General features: G+C 37.4%; 1 protein-coding gene across 9 annotated transcripts in view; it reads right to left on the minus strand.

Moving 5' to 3' along the window:
• LOC134796654 (glycogen synthase kinase-3 beta) overlaps positions 1-19,093 on the minus strand; it is a 48,174-nt gene that overhangs the window by 19,574 nt on the left and 9,507 nt on the right. For 3 of the 9 annotated variants that reach the window (XM_063768794.1, XM_063768795.1, XM_063768800.1), the window contains exon 2: positions 10,130-10,189. The exons of 3 other annotated variants lie outside the window; for them this stretch is intronic. In XM_063768794.1, coding sequence (XP_063624864.1) covers positions 10,130-10,189 — 60 coding nt within the window. Of the gene's footprint in view, positions 1-881; positions 1,038-10,129; positions 10,190-10,325; positions 10,576-19,093 lie in introns of those variants that run through there. 3 more of the 9 variants (XM_063768802.1, XM_063768801.1, XM_063768798.1) reach the window with 3 other exon arrangements.

A 19,093-nucleotide genomic window follows, 5' to 3' on the forward strand; every position in this document is an offset into this window, starting at 1 on the left:
GACCCCCTCCCTCCCTGCCACAAGATCACGTGATAATTATGATGCGGGTACTCTTAGACGCTAAGCTGATATTTTCCTTACCCCCCCCCCCCCACCCCTCTCTAAACGATCACATGATTTCTGGACGTTTCCTTTGTGCTGACACACTTTTAGCTAGAACTGGTACATTAAGTTACATAGTCAAGTGAACCCCCCTGCATAGAAATTTATTTGCAGGGGGTAAACTTAACACTGCAGCTTACTGTACTTGTAAATCTCACAATCAGAAAGTTTCTGTCCAATCTCGAAACGTCAAAAGCGCATCCGAGGACTTAGTTTTAATCTTGTATTTACAACGGAATTGCTTACGCAACGATTGAATGGCCTCTCTAATGCAATTTAGTGTGTGACGCAAATGAATCCATTTCACTGTAATGCGTACCTGGGGCTTGACAACTTACAAACCACCTTAGTAAAAGAGAATTTGAGTCGGTGTTCTTTCCCTACCATTTCGTTTGAAAAATAGTAATGTGATATGCTGATTCGTTTTGCTATAATTGATTAATCAAATTGTTTACAGTTCCATATCCGTCCGTCGTTTATACATAAATACCTATACGTCCTATACCTCGTCAATATTCTACGTTAAAAAATATATTTTATAAGACACAATCTTGGAGGAGCAAAGTTATTAGTATGGGCGGAAAGTCAGCCGTTCTTTGTATTTAAAGGTATGTGTTAGTTTCTTTTAACTTCAGGTATAAATAGCGTTTCTATTATGTAAAATTAATAATTACGAAACAAAACGATTATCAAGACATGTATGTAATTTTAATCGTTTACATTTATTATAAGTATACCATTATAACTAAATGTTACTAGTTATACTTTAAAAAACTCACCAATTGATTCCATTATACCAGAATAATTTATAGGCATCGCTCGCATCCATGTATTATACATCATTTTTATTTTTACACGTGGTTGTCAATAACCCCGATTTTAGATTTTTATACAAAAATATGTAAAATATAAATGTGTTTAGAAAATGTAACCATCGAGAGTAAATGTCATTTTTGATGGTCCGTTAAAAACATGTCAACACGACTTATAAGTTTATAACTAACGCGACTTGTAAACAAGCTGAATTGTAAACAACATGAAAAATATGAATTTTCATACATGAAAGTCCTACAGCAGCAACAGAAGTTGCTATGCGGGCGAGGTGTTCAAAATTACCTTGACACGCTCTTATTCTCTTAACAATAAAGTCGCAGCCAGATCATTTAGAACACCTCGCTCGCCTAGCAACTTCTGCTGCTGACTGTACAACATTATCAATTTAACACTTTCAACAATACAGTAAGAAATAAAAGAAGTAAATGACAGACATTATTTTAATACTTCGAGCAAAACAACGTAGGTACCTAATGGTAATTTAAGTCAGGTTTATACCTAAAGGTTTTTATTTTGTAAAATTGTCAGATCAGTTACAGAAACAGGCCTTATAGTAAGAAATAAAAGACGTAAATGACAGACATTATTTTTATACTTCGAGCAAAACAACGTAATGGTAATTTAAGTCAGGTTTATACCTAAAGGTTTTTATTTTGTAGAATTGTCAGATCAGTTACAGAAACAGGCCTTATCTTTGTGTATCTATTCGATATAGTGTTTGTATTATTAAATTGTCTCTGTATGGCACTTACGTGGTAAAATTTACGGTGTGATTTACAACTACATGAACCACATCAATAGAAAACGACACAAAATAATATATCCCCTTGCAACTGACGCTCTGTTGTTGCGTCGCATATAGATTGATGTTATCCCCAGTAATTAAAGCTGTATTGGTGAAGTGCGCTTAAGAAATTATGAACAGTTTAAAAACTAAGCGAAGAAGTGACGGATAGCAAGCAATATTGCATAAGAAGGCACGTGACGAATACAGAGGACCTACCGCGATTACCGCGAACCACGTTCGACGTGTTGCCTCCCTGTCACACTTACATACGAATTTATAAGTGTGACACAGAGGCAACACGTCGAACGTGATTCGCGGTAGGCCCTCAGACCATTAACCGCAGCAGCCAGTCTATTTACAAAACATTTTGTTATGGTGTAACTTCGACATTCATAAATATATATAGTCCTCCACATCGATTTCGATGACGGCGACCAAAGGTTTTTCCTCTTATGAGCTCATGTGGCTGGCCAGGCCAAACTTGTAACCGGAAGTCAGGTTTTATTGTGGTCCGCCAGTCGTGTGGTCTGAAAGTCTTATGAACAGCAACCCGGAGTGTAATCGACGCATCATAGTTACGCAAAGATGTTCTGCGCACGCAATTGTTCTACTACGAATCTACGAGTCTAGATAGCTTTGACAATTCCGCAAACTCACTTCCTACACTACTACATACTCACTCACTACATTACTAAACGCCTATATTGTTTGCAAATGCGTTACATTCTCGTATTTATATATACTCGGCCTCCAAACCATAACAATATCATTGTGCTCAGTTATTTTATAAACAGGAAACTTGCGGGAAGTGTAAAAAATTTAGGTATTTCCTTGTGCACCTGTGCGAAAGCAGTAAATTTTGTTGTTTCCTTACCGTATCCTGACCTGACCTAAAATTGGACTGGTAATAAAATGAAATGGTAAAGGTAAACGAACAAGCGTTCGAAGATTAATTTAGTGTTTCGTTATGATATTGACATTTTGTAAACCTCCAGTCCAGGAAATAAATTTGCAAGTTGTGTTAGCTTTTTACTGATTACTTAGACACGTTTATAAATATCACAGGTCACACATATGACCTAATCTGCCTGATGCAAATACTATAATCAGTCGTGTTATTCATTAAAAAAACCTAGTTAAGTAAAACTAAATGAAAGCTTAATAAATAATAAAAATATTTTTGCAATCGTCAACAAACATAATGAAGGTAGTAAAATTAATATCTAACACGGACGTCACACAGAACTGTTAACATAATAAGAATTCAAAGACAGGCGATCAAAAATGAATGACCGCTCATAAGTATGCACAAAACTGAGTTTAGTATTGTTCATTCCTTTGAATTTGTAATACAAAGACTTGTCATTTATACAAAATAACATGGTAACGTGAAATGTCTCTGACCATTTTTTGAAATGTTTAACTCAGCGCGTAACAGACGAGCATAATAATATTATATTGCACTATTGCACATTGCATAATCATTACAAGTTATAAAGATTACGAAACGTGGCAAGACGAGTACCTAGCCAAAAAAAATCAAATAGAGTCTACAACTTACAAGATATGAACAGCTAATGAAAATAACAATTTCTGAAAGGAATACAAAACCAACGACATGAATATGACACCGTTATTTTAACGAGACATCAAGAATGTCAGTTAAGTATAACATTTTTGCCGCTATAGTCATATACAAATCGAAAATAAAACTTTTATTTCCTGAAAATCTGGAGGCTAATTTTACCGCGGACCCACAATATTCATTTCTCATTCGTCGTCTTTCGTTTATATTATCTCCTGTTGGTGCGATTTTTAACATGAATGGCAATGGTAAGCCGAATTTTAGATAGCCTCTCCCAATTAATTGTTGGAATGAAAACAAAATCTCGGAACTCTCGAAACGCAGCCTTGGGCTGTTTGAACCCAGACAAGTTGGACGGAAAAATTGAAAAGTTTGGGTTAGTTTTAATAGAATCCTGGGCATTGTTTCTGAAACGTGGGACAGCCCCCTAATGAGGCACTGGCTCGGTCTGCATGCGCCAGTTCCGTATGTACCGGGTCATAGGTTAAGTTAGTTTTGTTTTATTTTATTTTTAAATTTTAATATATTATTTAGTTTTATATGATATTAACCCTAATTTTAAGTTTAGTAGTAATGATACTAACCTCAATGGACTTGTAAGTCTGAAATAAATGTTTTTTTTTTAACACAAAGACAACAAATTCCTGAAATAATAATACCAATATCTGCTTATTTTAGTGGTTGGGTAACCACGAGGATTGTTGGGTAGGGAGGAGTCTTTACTAGCGATTATATTTCCAGTAACTTCGTTTAAACGGAATTAGTTTTTTCTCCAGTCCCGAGAGGACTGTTTTCATTTTCATTTACCCGAGAAAAATCCCTTTCTCAAAAAATCTTTACGTAGCAGTTACAGGTAACTTTTCCCGACAATATTTTGCTTTATATAGATGGTAGAATAGACTAAGTATACAAAATGAGTATTTACAAAACGTCAAAAAGACTGCATCGTAACGATTAGCACATTAATGAATTATTATTTCATTATTTAATGATGCTTGCGCTTTACGCGTGACAATTTCGTATTAATTAACTACAATTATATTTAGAAAGTAACATAAGTATTTGGCCGATGTCTTGTCTTTTCACTGCTTAAGCCCTGATAATAGGCAAACATACCCTGAGGAAATCCATCCCACGGAAAGAAAGAAAGGAGGGAAAGCCCGCCGCGTCTGTGTCAGTATATTCGCAATAAACTAAAAAACGACCGAATGGATTTTTATGCGGTTTTCACCTATCAATAGAGTGATTCTTAAGGAAGGTTTAGGTGTATAATTTGTTAAGGTGTATAAATTGTGTAGGAGCGAAGCCGGGGCGGGTCACTAGTACAAGATAAAATGTAAGTCACCTCCGTAATTGTTTGCGGAATGCTACATTTATTTATGTAGCAAGCTTTATTTATCGTTTATCACGTGTTAAGCGTAATATTACGCCTGTTGAGAACTGCATCCGCTGTTCTGATCATAAACATGTATTGTAACTTATTTGTAACATTGTCTAGGTACAATTGCAATAGGCATAGGTGGGCATAGGGCATATTAACCTAATATTTCATATGGACACAGTAATCAAAAGTTTGCATTTTGAATATTTTTATCGCTCGAACTTCTTCAGTGAGCTATTTGTTTTGTTAGGTAGTAGATGCGTGATAAGTGTTATTTTACTGCAGAGCAGATATCGCGTATTTTATATCACACCTAATGATATTGACTGCCCGGATGATCAATTGATCATGCATGATGATATCATATCACGGCAATCTATTTTTACCCAAATTATATTCAAGTAGGTACTATGTAGTATTATCGGGGGACTGAAATGTATTTTGAAGAGTGAGGCTACTCAGACTATTTAGAGAATTGTATTCTGTTCGTACGGAGTTTATTAATACATAAAAATGACAGACCTATTAGGAAATTGTTTTGTATTACTTTCACAAAGAAGTTGAATCAATCATATCATGTCATGGCTTTTTCGTTCCAATATGTCTCGTAAATGTTGATTGATTGATTAGAATTATTTGCTCTGTTGTATCCTCGTATTTTATAGAATGCAGACATTTAAATAACAGATCGGCAAGATTTACGTTTACAACATACGTTGAATCAAGTATTCCTAAGCAGGTAATTCGCATTCAGAAAACTAGTAGAATTCTGCCAAGACTTTTCGAAGTACTCACTTTGTGAGTAGGTAGGTAAGTAAAGGCCCCATAAAATGTTATATGTACAGTACAGCGTAGAAGTTAACTCAGGAGCGGGGTGCGCCCAGGGTAACACCTCTAAATAAATTACGATCGACCAATAAACTCCGAAGTTACCTTGCAGACTAATCGATTGAAGGATGGAGTCTTCGACATTGAATTTAGAGGTAAACTTTGGTAAGAAAAATACACTAGAAAAATAGTTGAATAATGCATGTGTTTGGAACCAGCGTCACGTTGGTCACGTCCGCGTCTTTATCGCCATATAGGTACATAAATGAGATAGATAACCGATAAGAGTAATGTCAAGTTCGATAAAAGGTTTTATTGCCAACTGTCTTTCTCAAACAATCACCTTCTATTATCTATACCCATCGAGACGATTCGTTCTCGTTGATAAATGATCAAACTGCGTTGTTTTATTCTATCGGGATATCGGGACGATATCGGGAACAAGCACAAATCTTGCTGGTAAGTGAAAACTTGTAAAAATGTCACTAGATAATATTTTTTATATGAGCGGGAATCTATCATACCCGCCCTGAAACACTTCAAGCCACACCACAACCTTAGCAACCCTTATTGACGCAAGACCAAGCGATACACTACACTCCCTTGTTTATCATAGCATTCATTCACTAAAGTGAGTGAGTTTTATATAGACACGCTCGTTAATTTACTTAATAACGCGGTTATCTCAATAGTCGGTAAATTTAATTGTATTTCAATCGTATTTATGCAATTAAAAATATTTAAGATAGGTACGAAATTGGCAAGGTGAATAATGAAAAGGTTTCTATTTTAATTAAATATATCAAAAAATTAATATTACATAGTTTTCAAAGCTTATTTTTAAAATAGATTTTTTGAAGTGAAAACTTCTTTAGCGTCGCTGAGCACTTTTTGAGGTGGGGAAAAAAATGATAAACTCGAGACAGCGTAACGCGTAACGCGCTGACGTCATGTGTGACGGACAATGTTATTCACCAAAGAACTTTAGTCATAACGTATCATAATCAGGTATTATTTAAAACTGGACTTTTATATTAAACAATAAAGCTCAATGTTCTAATCTTGTACGGGCTGAAATACGAGGATCTCACAGTTACATAACTTTATATCACTCCAATATAATTCAATAAAGCTACATCTTGATGAAATCGCTAATAAAAGTGAACTCTAGTACTGGTGAATAAAACTCAAAATATCATGACCAAATATATTTAGATGCGAGGTCTGCAAGGTAACTTTACAATTTCTATTCGAATTTTAAACAATTAACGCTACAAATTTAAGCTCACTGGCCAACAATTTCGGAACTAAAGTTTTTCAATAGAAAGGAGGATGGGTCAATTATACATAGTGCTGCAGACATTTTGGACTAGTCATTGAGTTTTCACTTCTGTCGGCACTCCCGGAGTGCAACCCGTTGTTTTATTTTTTTTCTTAAAATAAAGTATCTAAATTACACGACACTAATCTATTAATGTTAATTGTAACGCTTTTGTTGATAAAATGAATATCGTGAATTAAATGCAACTGCACATCGGTTAGCGTGTATCGAGACCACGTGTTAGTAATAGTTGGAAAGTGAAGACGAAGTTTCGGTACATTGCACTTCGTAGTGGCCAGCAGGAAGCTAGGGAAATAAGTATGGTATACCTACTAGTACTAGGCCTATCAAATTAGATTTTTTCGAAGAATTAATTCCTAGCAAGCTGGAAATCGTTTTAATACCTTCATTTGGTCCTAAATGCGTGTACATAATCCGAATTTGCGCAGACAGGATCCCATGAGCCCGGCGTACTCGATAGTTCAAGTGACTCCCTCTATCTGATATAACTCAATAACTAAGAGACGAGCTCAAGCAAAATAAATCTCTTTGTCTCAAGCAACAAGGACGATTCCTCATTGCACCTTTATATCCAGTAAGTAGGCTCAGCATCAACAACAACAGTCGAAGTGCCATTTTCCGAGAACAGAAATAACTTCGCACTCTAACCTCCGGTACAATTACATGATTGACTATTCACATGACTACGATCCTTCAATACAATGTTGACATAATCACGTCGCATTTTCATATGAACGATCGGTTTTCAACTGAAGTAATCGGAGGATTTGTTTGGCACAATCAACAAAAAGGCTTTGTAATTTATACACAACTGTTGAAAGGGGAGGTATGTGTATGTGTATAACTTTGATATGGCATATTGGCCGAGCAATACTGCGCATCACAGTCTACAGCTATAATTAGGGAATGCAATCTCGCACCAAGATTGGCGATTCGAGATCTCGCACGAAAAATTTGAATCGAGATAGGGTATTTCGAGATCTCGGCGGTCACACTTTCGAGATCGAGATTAATCTCGACGAGATCGAGATTTGACAAAGTAATTAAAAATGTGTTATTTTGAGCAAATATTTCTAAGAATTCCGTATATACTACTTATTTCGAGTACGTCATGTTTTATTTTGAAGATAAAAACAACAAATTAATCAAAATTTAATAAGAAAAATACTTAAAAAAAAAAAGAAAAAATATATACGTACTTAGCTCGAATTTGCATCTAATTATGAATAAGTGGTAATAATTATTTTTAATTATACAAAAATGTAAGCAGAGTAACATGCTCAGTTGATATTTGTGACAAGCACTCAGCAACTTACAAAAAATGTAGGGTAAGTGAGCAAAAATCATAAATAATTGTGACTAGATACGATAAGTTCGTCCGATTTTTCCGCACAGTAGGGCTACCGCCAATACCGAAAATCGTCAATTGCGGGCATTTTTCTCTGTCACTCTAATTACGCCTTCATTGGAGTAAAAGAGTAAGATCCCCACAATTTGCGAATTTCGGTTTTCACGGTAGCCCCTCAGAGCGCTGAACAGTGCTTTTATCGTCAGCTAAAGCCGGCCGCACACAATCACCGCCTGAACAACATGAATCTAAGGTCAAAAAGATTACTCAAAACAATGAAATTCACATGGATCAATCTTTCAATCTCGTTCGAGATCTCGAAAATATTAATCGAGATCTCGTGATCGTGTGTAATCTAATGCTTGATTGTGTACCTATTTTTATGTTTACTTAATGGAAACAAAGTGATAATTGAAAGGACAAGCATCTTTAAACACACCGTTTACCATTTACCAAAGTATAATACTTAAATACATGTTCCTATTCTTAGAAACTTATTCACGTAAGGAACGTTGCGTCTAAAAAAAATAACAAAATAGAACGTTCAATATGACACGGAACTTATCTTTGTGTAGCCAAACGGGAACTGAAAAACGTTTTAAGTAGCTATATTATGACTATAAACCTATACATTTCATATATCCACAGTTAGAAACTAAAAAGATAACATAACAACTAAGGGGACAACTTCAAAATAACTAAAAAACCTTCAAGTGTTTAATTAAAATATTGCTTACTTTCCCAGGCAGGTCTTATTTAGGGCTACGTAGGTACATTGAAAATTTTAGTTATACCCTATAACGGCTATAACCATATATCTACATAATTATTGTACCTATCCATCCTCTCGGTGACAAGCCGGTATGCATTCATAATTATCTTATTTGCCTATATAAAATGGGACTCGATGTCGACCACGCCGGTATATACATATGCAAAACGCATTTGCTAATGGAATAGAACTACTTACACGATTGCCTTATTGAATCTAATTTGCTAAGTACATAGATGCATTACAAAAATAACAAATCAATTATCTAATATACATCGATTAATCAGAAAATCCAGAAGACACAACACACATTAACCAAAAAAAACTATAAGAGATGAAATTGATTGATCCAGCATATTGCGATGATCCAATTATAGTTAGATCAAGCTAAGTTGACAGCGATTTTGCTAGCCCAGACTGTGCAAGTGTTATTTAAACGTCATAATTTCATAGAAGTTACACGTTTCGAATAACACTTGCACCGTCTGGCCTATCGCTGCCAACTTAAGCTTGGTCTAACTCTAGCACTCCGACTCTTTGCAAAAATTTGGAATCTATATGTTGTCTACGCCAAAACGCATCACTTTCGTTGTATTGACTACCAAAAACAAGAAAATGGCGTCTCCTGCAAAAAAACTTCACATATTAAGATTCCATGAGTTAAAGTTAAGGATTGCCGCATTGCCGGTGCTGCACGAACAAACAAAATGGTGAAGGTTGTGAGACTTGTGAGGAAACGGCGACACTACAACCGAGCTAAACTAAAGCTATACCAATCAACTAGGAGTGTTTTGTACATGGGCAATAATTCTCCAGATATATGGTAGTCTAATAAAAAGATATAGGTCAGGAAGTAGGAGCTTCTCGACTTATGTATGTTAATTTACATTCCCTAACCCGTACACAGTTCGGGTTATCAGTGTTGGATTTCAATTTTAAGATGACTTTACACATTGTGTCAGTCGGAGCAATTGCAATTAAAAGTTGAATGCATCTGTTCTAGAAATGTAAGCAGCGGGTATTTCTAGAGTAGGAGCTTCGTCCAATGGTTGCAATGACCCAATCAAAGATTCCACGAACAGGAGAACAATTGCCGGGGTCAAATCCTAAGTTGATTGGACTAATGAAGTGCGGCACATCTAGCACTTACGCGACGCAGCGCCCTTCTTTTCCGTAGCCAGCTCGGCCTTTTTAGGAGTTTCCACGTCGCCTGCGCGCCGCAGCAAAACACAAAAGCAGCATTAGAACATTGAAATGGACATACATGTATGATACAACAGGGAAATGCCGGTGATATTACACTAGATATACATGACACTGGCTTTATGAAGATGTCGGACACTCACTGATGGTACGTCGGAGTTTCTTACAGAAAGACGAGAGACGATCACAAGCGCGGCTGATTTGGGTTTTGTCATTGTCAAGTAGGCGCAGTAGGGAGGGTTCGGAGCGAGCGGCCACCTCGCCGACGGGGCGGAGCGGTGCACCGGGCCCATCGGAGACCGCCAGGCTGTCCACGCATACCGGGCCTGATCGCTCCAGCTTGAAAGGTTAGCACGCGAGCGCGCGACGTGCTAGACTGCCGGCCGATCGAGGCGCCGCGTTCGCGACGCCCCGCCTCTAAGGCCGACTACCTAATTTACTACTGACTTGTCTCGGTTGTGAGCTTGGTCCTAGTATTACTTGATTCTGACACCCATAACTATTATTCGTAACCGCAGATCAAGATTACACTGGATCGATTGAGGCGACGCGGTATGTAATTCGATGAACACCGAGATACATATTACATTTACACGCTAAGAGCATGTTTGTGGAGCTAATTCAAACAACGCGACTCCACACCTCTCTATACAATAACTTTCATGAAAACATGTGTCATGATGCACAGGAATGTTTTCCTGAAAGAAACAAAACACGATCGGACAATTTAGTTAATTAATACGCCCTATACAATGTCTAACGAAGATACATAGCACTTATACATAGGTCAATTAAGACATGTTTTTTTGCAATATTCTGGATAACAAACATGACTAATTACGTAAGTATAAGCTAGATTAAGAACTTCAACAATAGATTTGACGTATGTAAGTACTAAAAGGTATAATGCAAATTGCCAACATACGTGGAAATAGGATCGTACACACCCGTATTAGCATACAAGCTCTATGTAGATTTAACAAGTTATTTATATTTTACACGATTGCATGACTTCGCGTGTACTTATTTACTACTGGTAGAACAGTTTACTAATGCAAAAAAAGTTTATCAATATAGTCAGTTACGACCTTACGACAACGATGATAATGTAAACAGTCTTATGCTTCTAGCAATGCCCGCGGCTCTGTGTAACATCCTTTCCTTAAACTAAGTAATAGGGATTTTTTTTTAAATTTGTATATCCATCTCTGTCTGAAGATTTTTCATGACAATCTCCTTTAAAACCTCGTAGTTTACCCGTGAAAATGCTGCAGAGACACAGAAAAGAGTTAAAATTGTATGACGCAAGATATTTTGTCTCACGAAATTTATAACAATTATAACTTTTATAAGTCAATCTCACTAATTTTATTGCAATTGTTATCATAATGATATCGATTTACGAGCATTGCTGCATTAGTGAGATTATAGTCTTAGCCTCCAAGTAAGGTAATGATGAGATAAAAATACCGTCAATAACACAAATAAATAGAGGCACGATTCTATTTAATAAATATGTATTCGAAAGTATTGCATACTAGCTGTGCCCGCGGCTCCGCCCGCGTGTAATTCGGTCTGTGTCAGTAAGCGGCTAATTTCTAATCCTAATTTCTCTCCCTCTCCCCTGGAGGCGGAACTTGAAGTAAAGTTGACATATGGATATGCTAGAGGACTGAAGTCCAGATAAAATATTTTACAATTAGGTACCACTAAATAAAACTACACTCCAAAATCAATAGTTTTATTCGCCATTGTTCAAATTTTACTTCTTCAGACTCCTGAGGAAGACCACGTGCCCCTTGTAACCTCAATGCGTTGCGAAACTTTCGCGAATGATTAGATTTTTTCGGGAAGGCATGGTAATGCGTATAAAATGCGAGTCCCAAATCGTTTGACTCCGCAAACGACCAATGCCGGATTAAGATATTTTGATGCCCTAAGTATTTCTAGACCATGGTGCCCCCTCTCCCTAGGGTCATCAAGATTACATTGAATTTTTTTGGTAAATTGAGTGACGTTCATTGCTTCATTTCAGCTGAGAATGGAAATCAGTCACATTATTTTATCACGAAAATTTACAGTGCCGCAGCAGCAACGTTGCAACAGAGTACCTAATGCTGCTGCAGTCGCCACCCAAATGTCACCTTTATCATAAACAGCTTAGAACGTTATTGAAAACGCGAGCGAAGCGAGCGCGAAAATTTTTCGATATAAAAACGCAATTTGATAGACAGTTGTAGATGTTTACTTTTAGTATGGAAATCAGTCACATCATTTTATCACGAAAATTGACAGTGCTGCAGCAGTAACGTTGCAACAGAGTAATGCTGCTGCAGTCCCCACCCGAATGTCATCTTTATCATGTCTTAGAAAGTTATTGAAAACGCGAGCGAAGCGAGCGCGAAAATTTTTCGATATAAAAAAACGCAATTTGATAGACAGTTGTACATTTTTACTTTTAGTACGGAAATCAGTCACATCATTTTATCACGAAAATTGACAGTGCCGCAGTAGTAACGTTGCAACAGAGTACCTAATGCTGCTGCAGTCGCCACCCGAATGTCACCTTTAGCATAACCTAGAAAGTTATTGAAAACGCGAGCGAAGCGAGCGCGACAATTTTTCGATATAAAAAAACGCAATTCGATAGACAGTTGTACATTTTTAATTTTAGTATGGAAATCAGTCACATCATTATATCACGAAAATTGAATGTCACCTTTATAATATGTTAGAAAGTTATTGAAAACGCGAGCGAAGCGAGCGCGAAAATGTTTCGATATAAAAAACGTATTTTGATAGATAGTTGTACATTTTTACTTTTAGTATGGAAATCAGTCACATCATTTTATCACGAAAATTGACAGTGCCGCAGCAGTAACGTTGCAACAGAGTACCTAATGCTGCTGCAGTCGCCACCCGAATGTCACCTTTATCATATCTTAGAAAGTCATTGAAGACGCGAGCGAAGCGAGCGCGACAATTTTTCGATATAAAAAAACGCAATTTGATAGATAGTACAGTTGTACATTTTTACTTTTAGTGTGGAAATCAGTCACATCGTTTTATCACGAAAATTGTCAGTGCTGCAGCAGTAACGTTGCAGCAGAGTAATGCTGCTGCAGTCGCCAACCGAATGTCACATTTATCATATCTTAGAAAGTTATTGAAAACGCGAGCGAAGCGAACGCGTACATTTTTCGATAATTTTTGGTGCCCCCTAGACATGGTGCCCTAAGCAAGTGCTTATTTTGCTTAAAAGGGTTAATCCGGCACTGCAAATGACAGAGGTCAATGTTTTTCTTTCAAAGTACCCACCTTCGTGGCCATTATTAAGTGCTTAAAGAGGCGATACGTATGAATATGGATTTGATATGGATGCGATATAATTACGATCTTAGGTATAATTCATGACGGAGAAAATAAATAATTTTAAATAATTTTATGCAATTATACGCGTGTTGATGTGTGTTTATTTTACCACTACGTAGCTATGTAAACTCATTTTTAGTTTTCTTGGTTACTTAATGTTTACTCAGCTCCCCAAAAGATGGCACTGTGGAATGAGGGGCAATTAATTTACTGTCGTTTAATTTTGTTGTATTATTAAATCAACACAATTATTCAATTAAATTTGTTGATATCCGTACGATTGATTGAAATTTTAGAAGAGGGGTCTTCTTAACTTAGAGTTAATTTGGCAAAATCCTTCCTCAGTGGCTTATATTTTATGTCACATCGTATTAAATGCAGCGCCATCTGTTAGTTTACCAGGGTACTCTATAGTGTTAGCACATATTTGAAAAAAGTTTGCCCCTCCTTCCTAAGTAGCGCCATACGATTCAGGGGCAAACTTAAGTCAATCGAATGTTGTGGCTACCCCCCCTTTTAGGGGTTGAATTTTTATAGCCTATAACCTGACCGGGGATTTTCTCGACAGATTAGTAAAGTTTTCATCAAAAAATTCTAAAAACTGTTGGAACGTGTTCTGTTATCAATTCTAAGTATCCCCAGCCAACATTTTTTCAAATATCTTCCATGTACAGACTTTCGACCCTCTTCAGCTTTATTATATGTATAGATATTACGATCAAGGATGACATAAACCATGTAAATTCACGTCATCACGCAATTATAATGGACCGAATATTAATTTTAAACAATGTATTGTATTGATAAACATAATCCACCGGAGCTTCCAGTCTGGTCCCATTCGGACATAAAGCTTAATTAAAAACTGCATGTTAGGTTTAAATTAGTTACGTACCTACTTAAACTTTACAGTGTCACAGCTCGTAATTGACCGTATTACAGGTCAGTCACGCAGCACCTATGATGGATGATGGCCACCTTAACGTCGAGTTTCGGAAGTCTGGGACAAACTTTATTACGGATACATTTTCGCGGACGAAATTCGCAGACTCACGGGCCGGAAAACCGGCCCGCAGGCCGTAGTTTGAAGACTTACCTCACGGATGCGACACGGAACTAATCTCGACGGGTTTGTATTGTAATGATGATGTACCGAGCTCAATGACACCATAATATGTATTGTTATTCAATTTACATTATTATGTTAAAATTCAAGCCAATTAAAAACCGAACATTGGTCAAAATTTACACTAAACAGCAAATACGTAAGTCAAATATACAAAATTTAAAAAGATTGTGTTTTTTTAAGTATGTAACATAAACACAGCAATAATTTATAATAGGTACCTACTTGTCTACTAGTGCAGAATCCTATCACGTCGTCTAGAACGTGTAAAGCTTCTTATAAAACTAGTGATAATGAAACGTGACGTCACTACTAAACGATAAAAGAATTTGTACACAAGGCGACCATAATAAAACTAGATATTGCAAATTGCGGTTTTGTATTTTTATAGCATAGTACAATCGCCTGCGCTCGCGGTGTTTCACCCTTAGGGCGAAACTCGTTTGAACGCCTTGGGGTTGTGCACAAATCACGCGAGGTGTTTTCGGCTACTTTTTGAGCCCCCCCCTCGCCCCTGGTGTGAGGTTTTTCGCTACCTCCCTCCCCCCACACAACCTCACGTGTATTTTATTGAATTTTTTTCATTCGACCTAATTTTAAGAAAAAGTTTATTGTATATAGAAAATCTTGTTTATTTTTCTATTTTCGTTAAATAGACTCGCTATTTTGAAGTGCAGAGTGAAGATTTATGTTTAACGAAACCGAGAAAACGTATCTACTCATGTGGTAGGTGTTTTTTTCATAGTTTCGTTCACTGTAGAAAAATACACGTGAGGTTTCCTTATACCCCCCTCCCCCAACGTGATCTATCGTGATTTTTTCGTGACCGCCCCACCCCCTATCGAACCTCGCGTGATTTGTGCACAAGCCCTTGCAGGTAGCAAGGATTAAGGCAAACTTTTCTTAACTGGAAAACCGCGAGCGCAGGCGATTGTACGTGTTAACGTAACGCCGCGCCGTACTTTTTGTTTACTTGATTTTTATTACTTTTTCCTATTGCGTACTAGGTTTTTTGTGTATCTTTTTATCGATATCGATAAGCAACTCTTATAAATCCACCTGGGGTAATCACGCAGCCATGGCTAATAATGTCTTAATAGAATTATGTCTGTCATATGGTGGACAATTGGATTAAAAGTTACGGCGGAGTTGGTTGGGTTCCTAAACACGCGAATGATTAATAAAGCGAAATCGGAGAGAACGCATCGGTAAACATAAATTTGCACGTAAGAATCGAAGGAGTGGATGGAATATTGTTTGATTTGTTTGTTTATTTTATACTATTGTCAGGAGCGCGTAAATGAAGCGATTAAATAGTCCAGAATATGACCCAAATAGCTTAGTGGAACAAGCGCGTTGTCAACGATAGCAGTTTGGATTTGCCGGTTGAAATCCAGCTTGAATCAAACTAGATTTTCCGTTAAATTGGAAACTCGTACGAGTAAGTTACTGATTCGTAAAATACTCGTAAAATGCTCTGCAAATTGCACTGATAACATTTTGCAGAATTTTTAGTCTCTGAAAGTCAAAATAAAACGATAGAAATATACTAGGCAAGTGGAGCAACTAAGGCAAAATGAAGATGACTGCTATCAACGTTTCCTAACGAACGTTTCCCCAATGTTTGTCATATCACGCGTGGGAGGACAACTGTAGGGAGACACGCTAAATATACTGGCTGCTAAGTAAATTTAGCAAATTTACATCTAATTCAATCTAAAGGCGTCAAACAACGCACCCGGTGCGAATCATGTATACAGTCGCCATAAGATATATCGGAGCTACCAAAACACGACTCTATTGTCAAGGCGTTAGCGCGTGTGTTCAGATATTGTGAACACCTTGGCCGCTCCGATATATCTGATGGCGACTGTACAGGCTGCAAGGGTAAATATGAATATGTAATGTAGTAGGTTTACATAGAAACAATAGGCACAATGCATTTTCTCGCTAATCCCTGGCAACACCATTGTTCTTGAAAGACGACACCGCGTTTTGTCCCGCGGCAAACAGTTGGGAGTGATTTGTTGTAATACATGAGAGTGAAGCGGACGATAAGAAAATCTACATAGATGGAAAAATAACAAATTCTGACGTTCGAAGTTCGAGACCACAGTAAAATTGTAGTAGGAGTATGTAGGTGGCCTACATTACATTTACATACTCATATTGAGTGCGGTCATGAGCCATGTGGACGGATGGTGCAGGCTGCCGCCAAGTGGCAGTTCTTAGTATCAGTCAGACCACAACCAAGTGGAACAAGCAATATGCCCTCATCCACACTGTTAACAGACCTATCGCAGACTTTATTGTAAAAAGATGTAAGCGGGTGATTAAGGTCTACCAATGGTCATGGTCAGTAATAATATCCTTACTCAGTACCTAATTGCCTACACGCAAGTTGGGGGTGTGATATTAAAGTACCTACGGAGGGCCTACCGCGAACACCGAGGTTCGCAAATTGCGGGCATCTTTTTATTTTACTCCAATTATGGTATAATTAGAGTGACAGAGAAAGATGCCTTTTATTTTTTGACGGAGTGGGAATGCGTTTACGCACGGTGTGTGTTACTCGCCGCTCCTTTCCCCTTTCCTGGCAAGAGAGGGGGACAATTTGGGCCTACCCACTAAACCCACTCCGGCGTTTCAGCCTCTTTGCTGTTCGTGAGGGCGCACTGGGAGTGATGACATTCCACCACGGCGCCCTCCGAGAGAAAGATGCCTGCAATTGACGAACTTCGGTGTTCGCGGTATGTCCTCTCTGAGGCTCTGACGTAAGAGATAAGTGTGGAGCGGACGATGTTGACATTAACAACTTATTTTAACTTGAACAGTGAAAATGGCTAATGAGGAAAAGTTAAGAACGTTAAAGAGTAGGTATTATAGTGATAATATTATAATTCTTATCAATATTATTATCAGGGTAATATAATACTACCCTGATAAGAATAATTAGAGAATAGAAGAAAATTTATGACGAGTGACTAACGTGACATGACGCTTTACTTTACATAATTAACAATTAACATCGACTAAGGATTGAAGGCTATAAAGAGGAAAATCAAGCTAAAACAACAGAAAAGACATTTATTATCGTTCTACTCATGGAATGATTCCGTTACTAAAACTTCCAACCTTTCCCGCTATAGGTTATACATTCCACCATAACCCTGCTGTCGCGAGAGACTAACTGCAGATAATAGGACGAACCGGTCGCGCCAGCTCGCTATGACGCATCGCACCTCGTGTGCGGTTACAATCGCTTGCATAGCCGTGCGGTCGATGAACCAGGATTAATGGGCTGTTCTATTACGCAATACTAATCTCGAGGTCATAGTTACACTGGCAGGTCTTAGCAATCGATACAGCAAGCAATGGGAATACACGGAAAATGCTTCGCATTAGCTCTCTTCACTGTCAGGCGGCCCACACGCGGTAAGTTGAAGTGTTTGAAGCGAGGCGTCAGGGACAGTCAGGGTACATGTACAGATATCTTTGAGCACTGTGGCTGCCGACTGCTTACATCAGAGCAGCATCTTATTGCGACTTAAAAGTTGCTTCTGTTCCTCCCCCTATAATTTTCTTTTTAAATATACGCTTGTCAGTATTCGGTTAACGATAAAATGACCCTAACATATTTCCCTTTAAAAAGTATTCTAATATTTCTAATAGGTTAGCAAACAGCAACCCACAAGTTACACATACCTAATCGTTTGTCATGGAACCAAACAAATCTCTACTCTGTGCTTTATGTTATTTGATTTTGGCCTATCAAACATTAAGACCTATTTTTTTAACTATTGCAACACCACCTGCGTTATACTTTCCACATTTATCCCAATTCATTACTTTATCTGTAAATAAAGGTTTATTATCGAGAAGAAATGTGTGTCAATGTATACAGGGTGGAACATTTCGAGAGACTGAGCTGAAAGGATAGTGTTATCTAAGTGATCTACAATCGAGTTATTATAATCGTAAAGCTGGATTAAAAAGTAAAACAAAATCATTAAAATGAAATATTTTTATATCAGTGACAACCCTACAAAGTTATTAACATTTTAAATTGACACATGTCATGCCATTTGTACTTGCTATAGGCTTGCAGATTTTTGCACTAATGTTTTACAAACTGTATCTCAAAAACGGTTAGAAATATTAACGTGATTAATAAGTGAAAAATAAAGTACGTAGCCTGAACAATTCCCCGTTTGCTTAAGTCTTTCGTTCTGTTCCACCCGATATTAGGTACAGTTTAGTTCCCTTTCCAATTAATATAATATTCCCGCTTGATAAAGCTTATCTAGACAATCAAGGTAGCAGGCATTCAATGAGTTAATTGGTTCGTGGAAGCCGTAACTATACAGGGAGCTAATCTAACCTAATTGTCAATACAGTAGGATGAGTTGCTTA

The sequence above is a fragment of the Cydia splendana genome, chromosome 14 (assembly GCF_910591565.1).
Source record: "Cydia splendana chromosome 14, ilCydSple1.2, whole genome shotgun sequence".
Lineage (NCBI taxonomy): Eukaryota > Metazoa > Arthropoda > Insecta > Lepidoptera > Tortricidae > Cydia > Cydia splendana.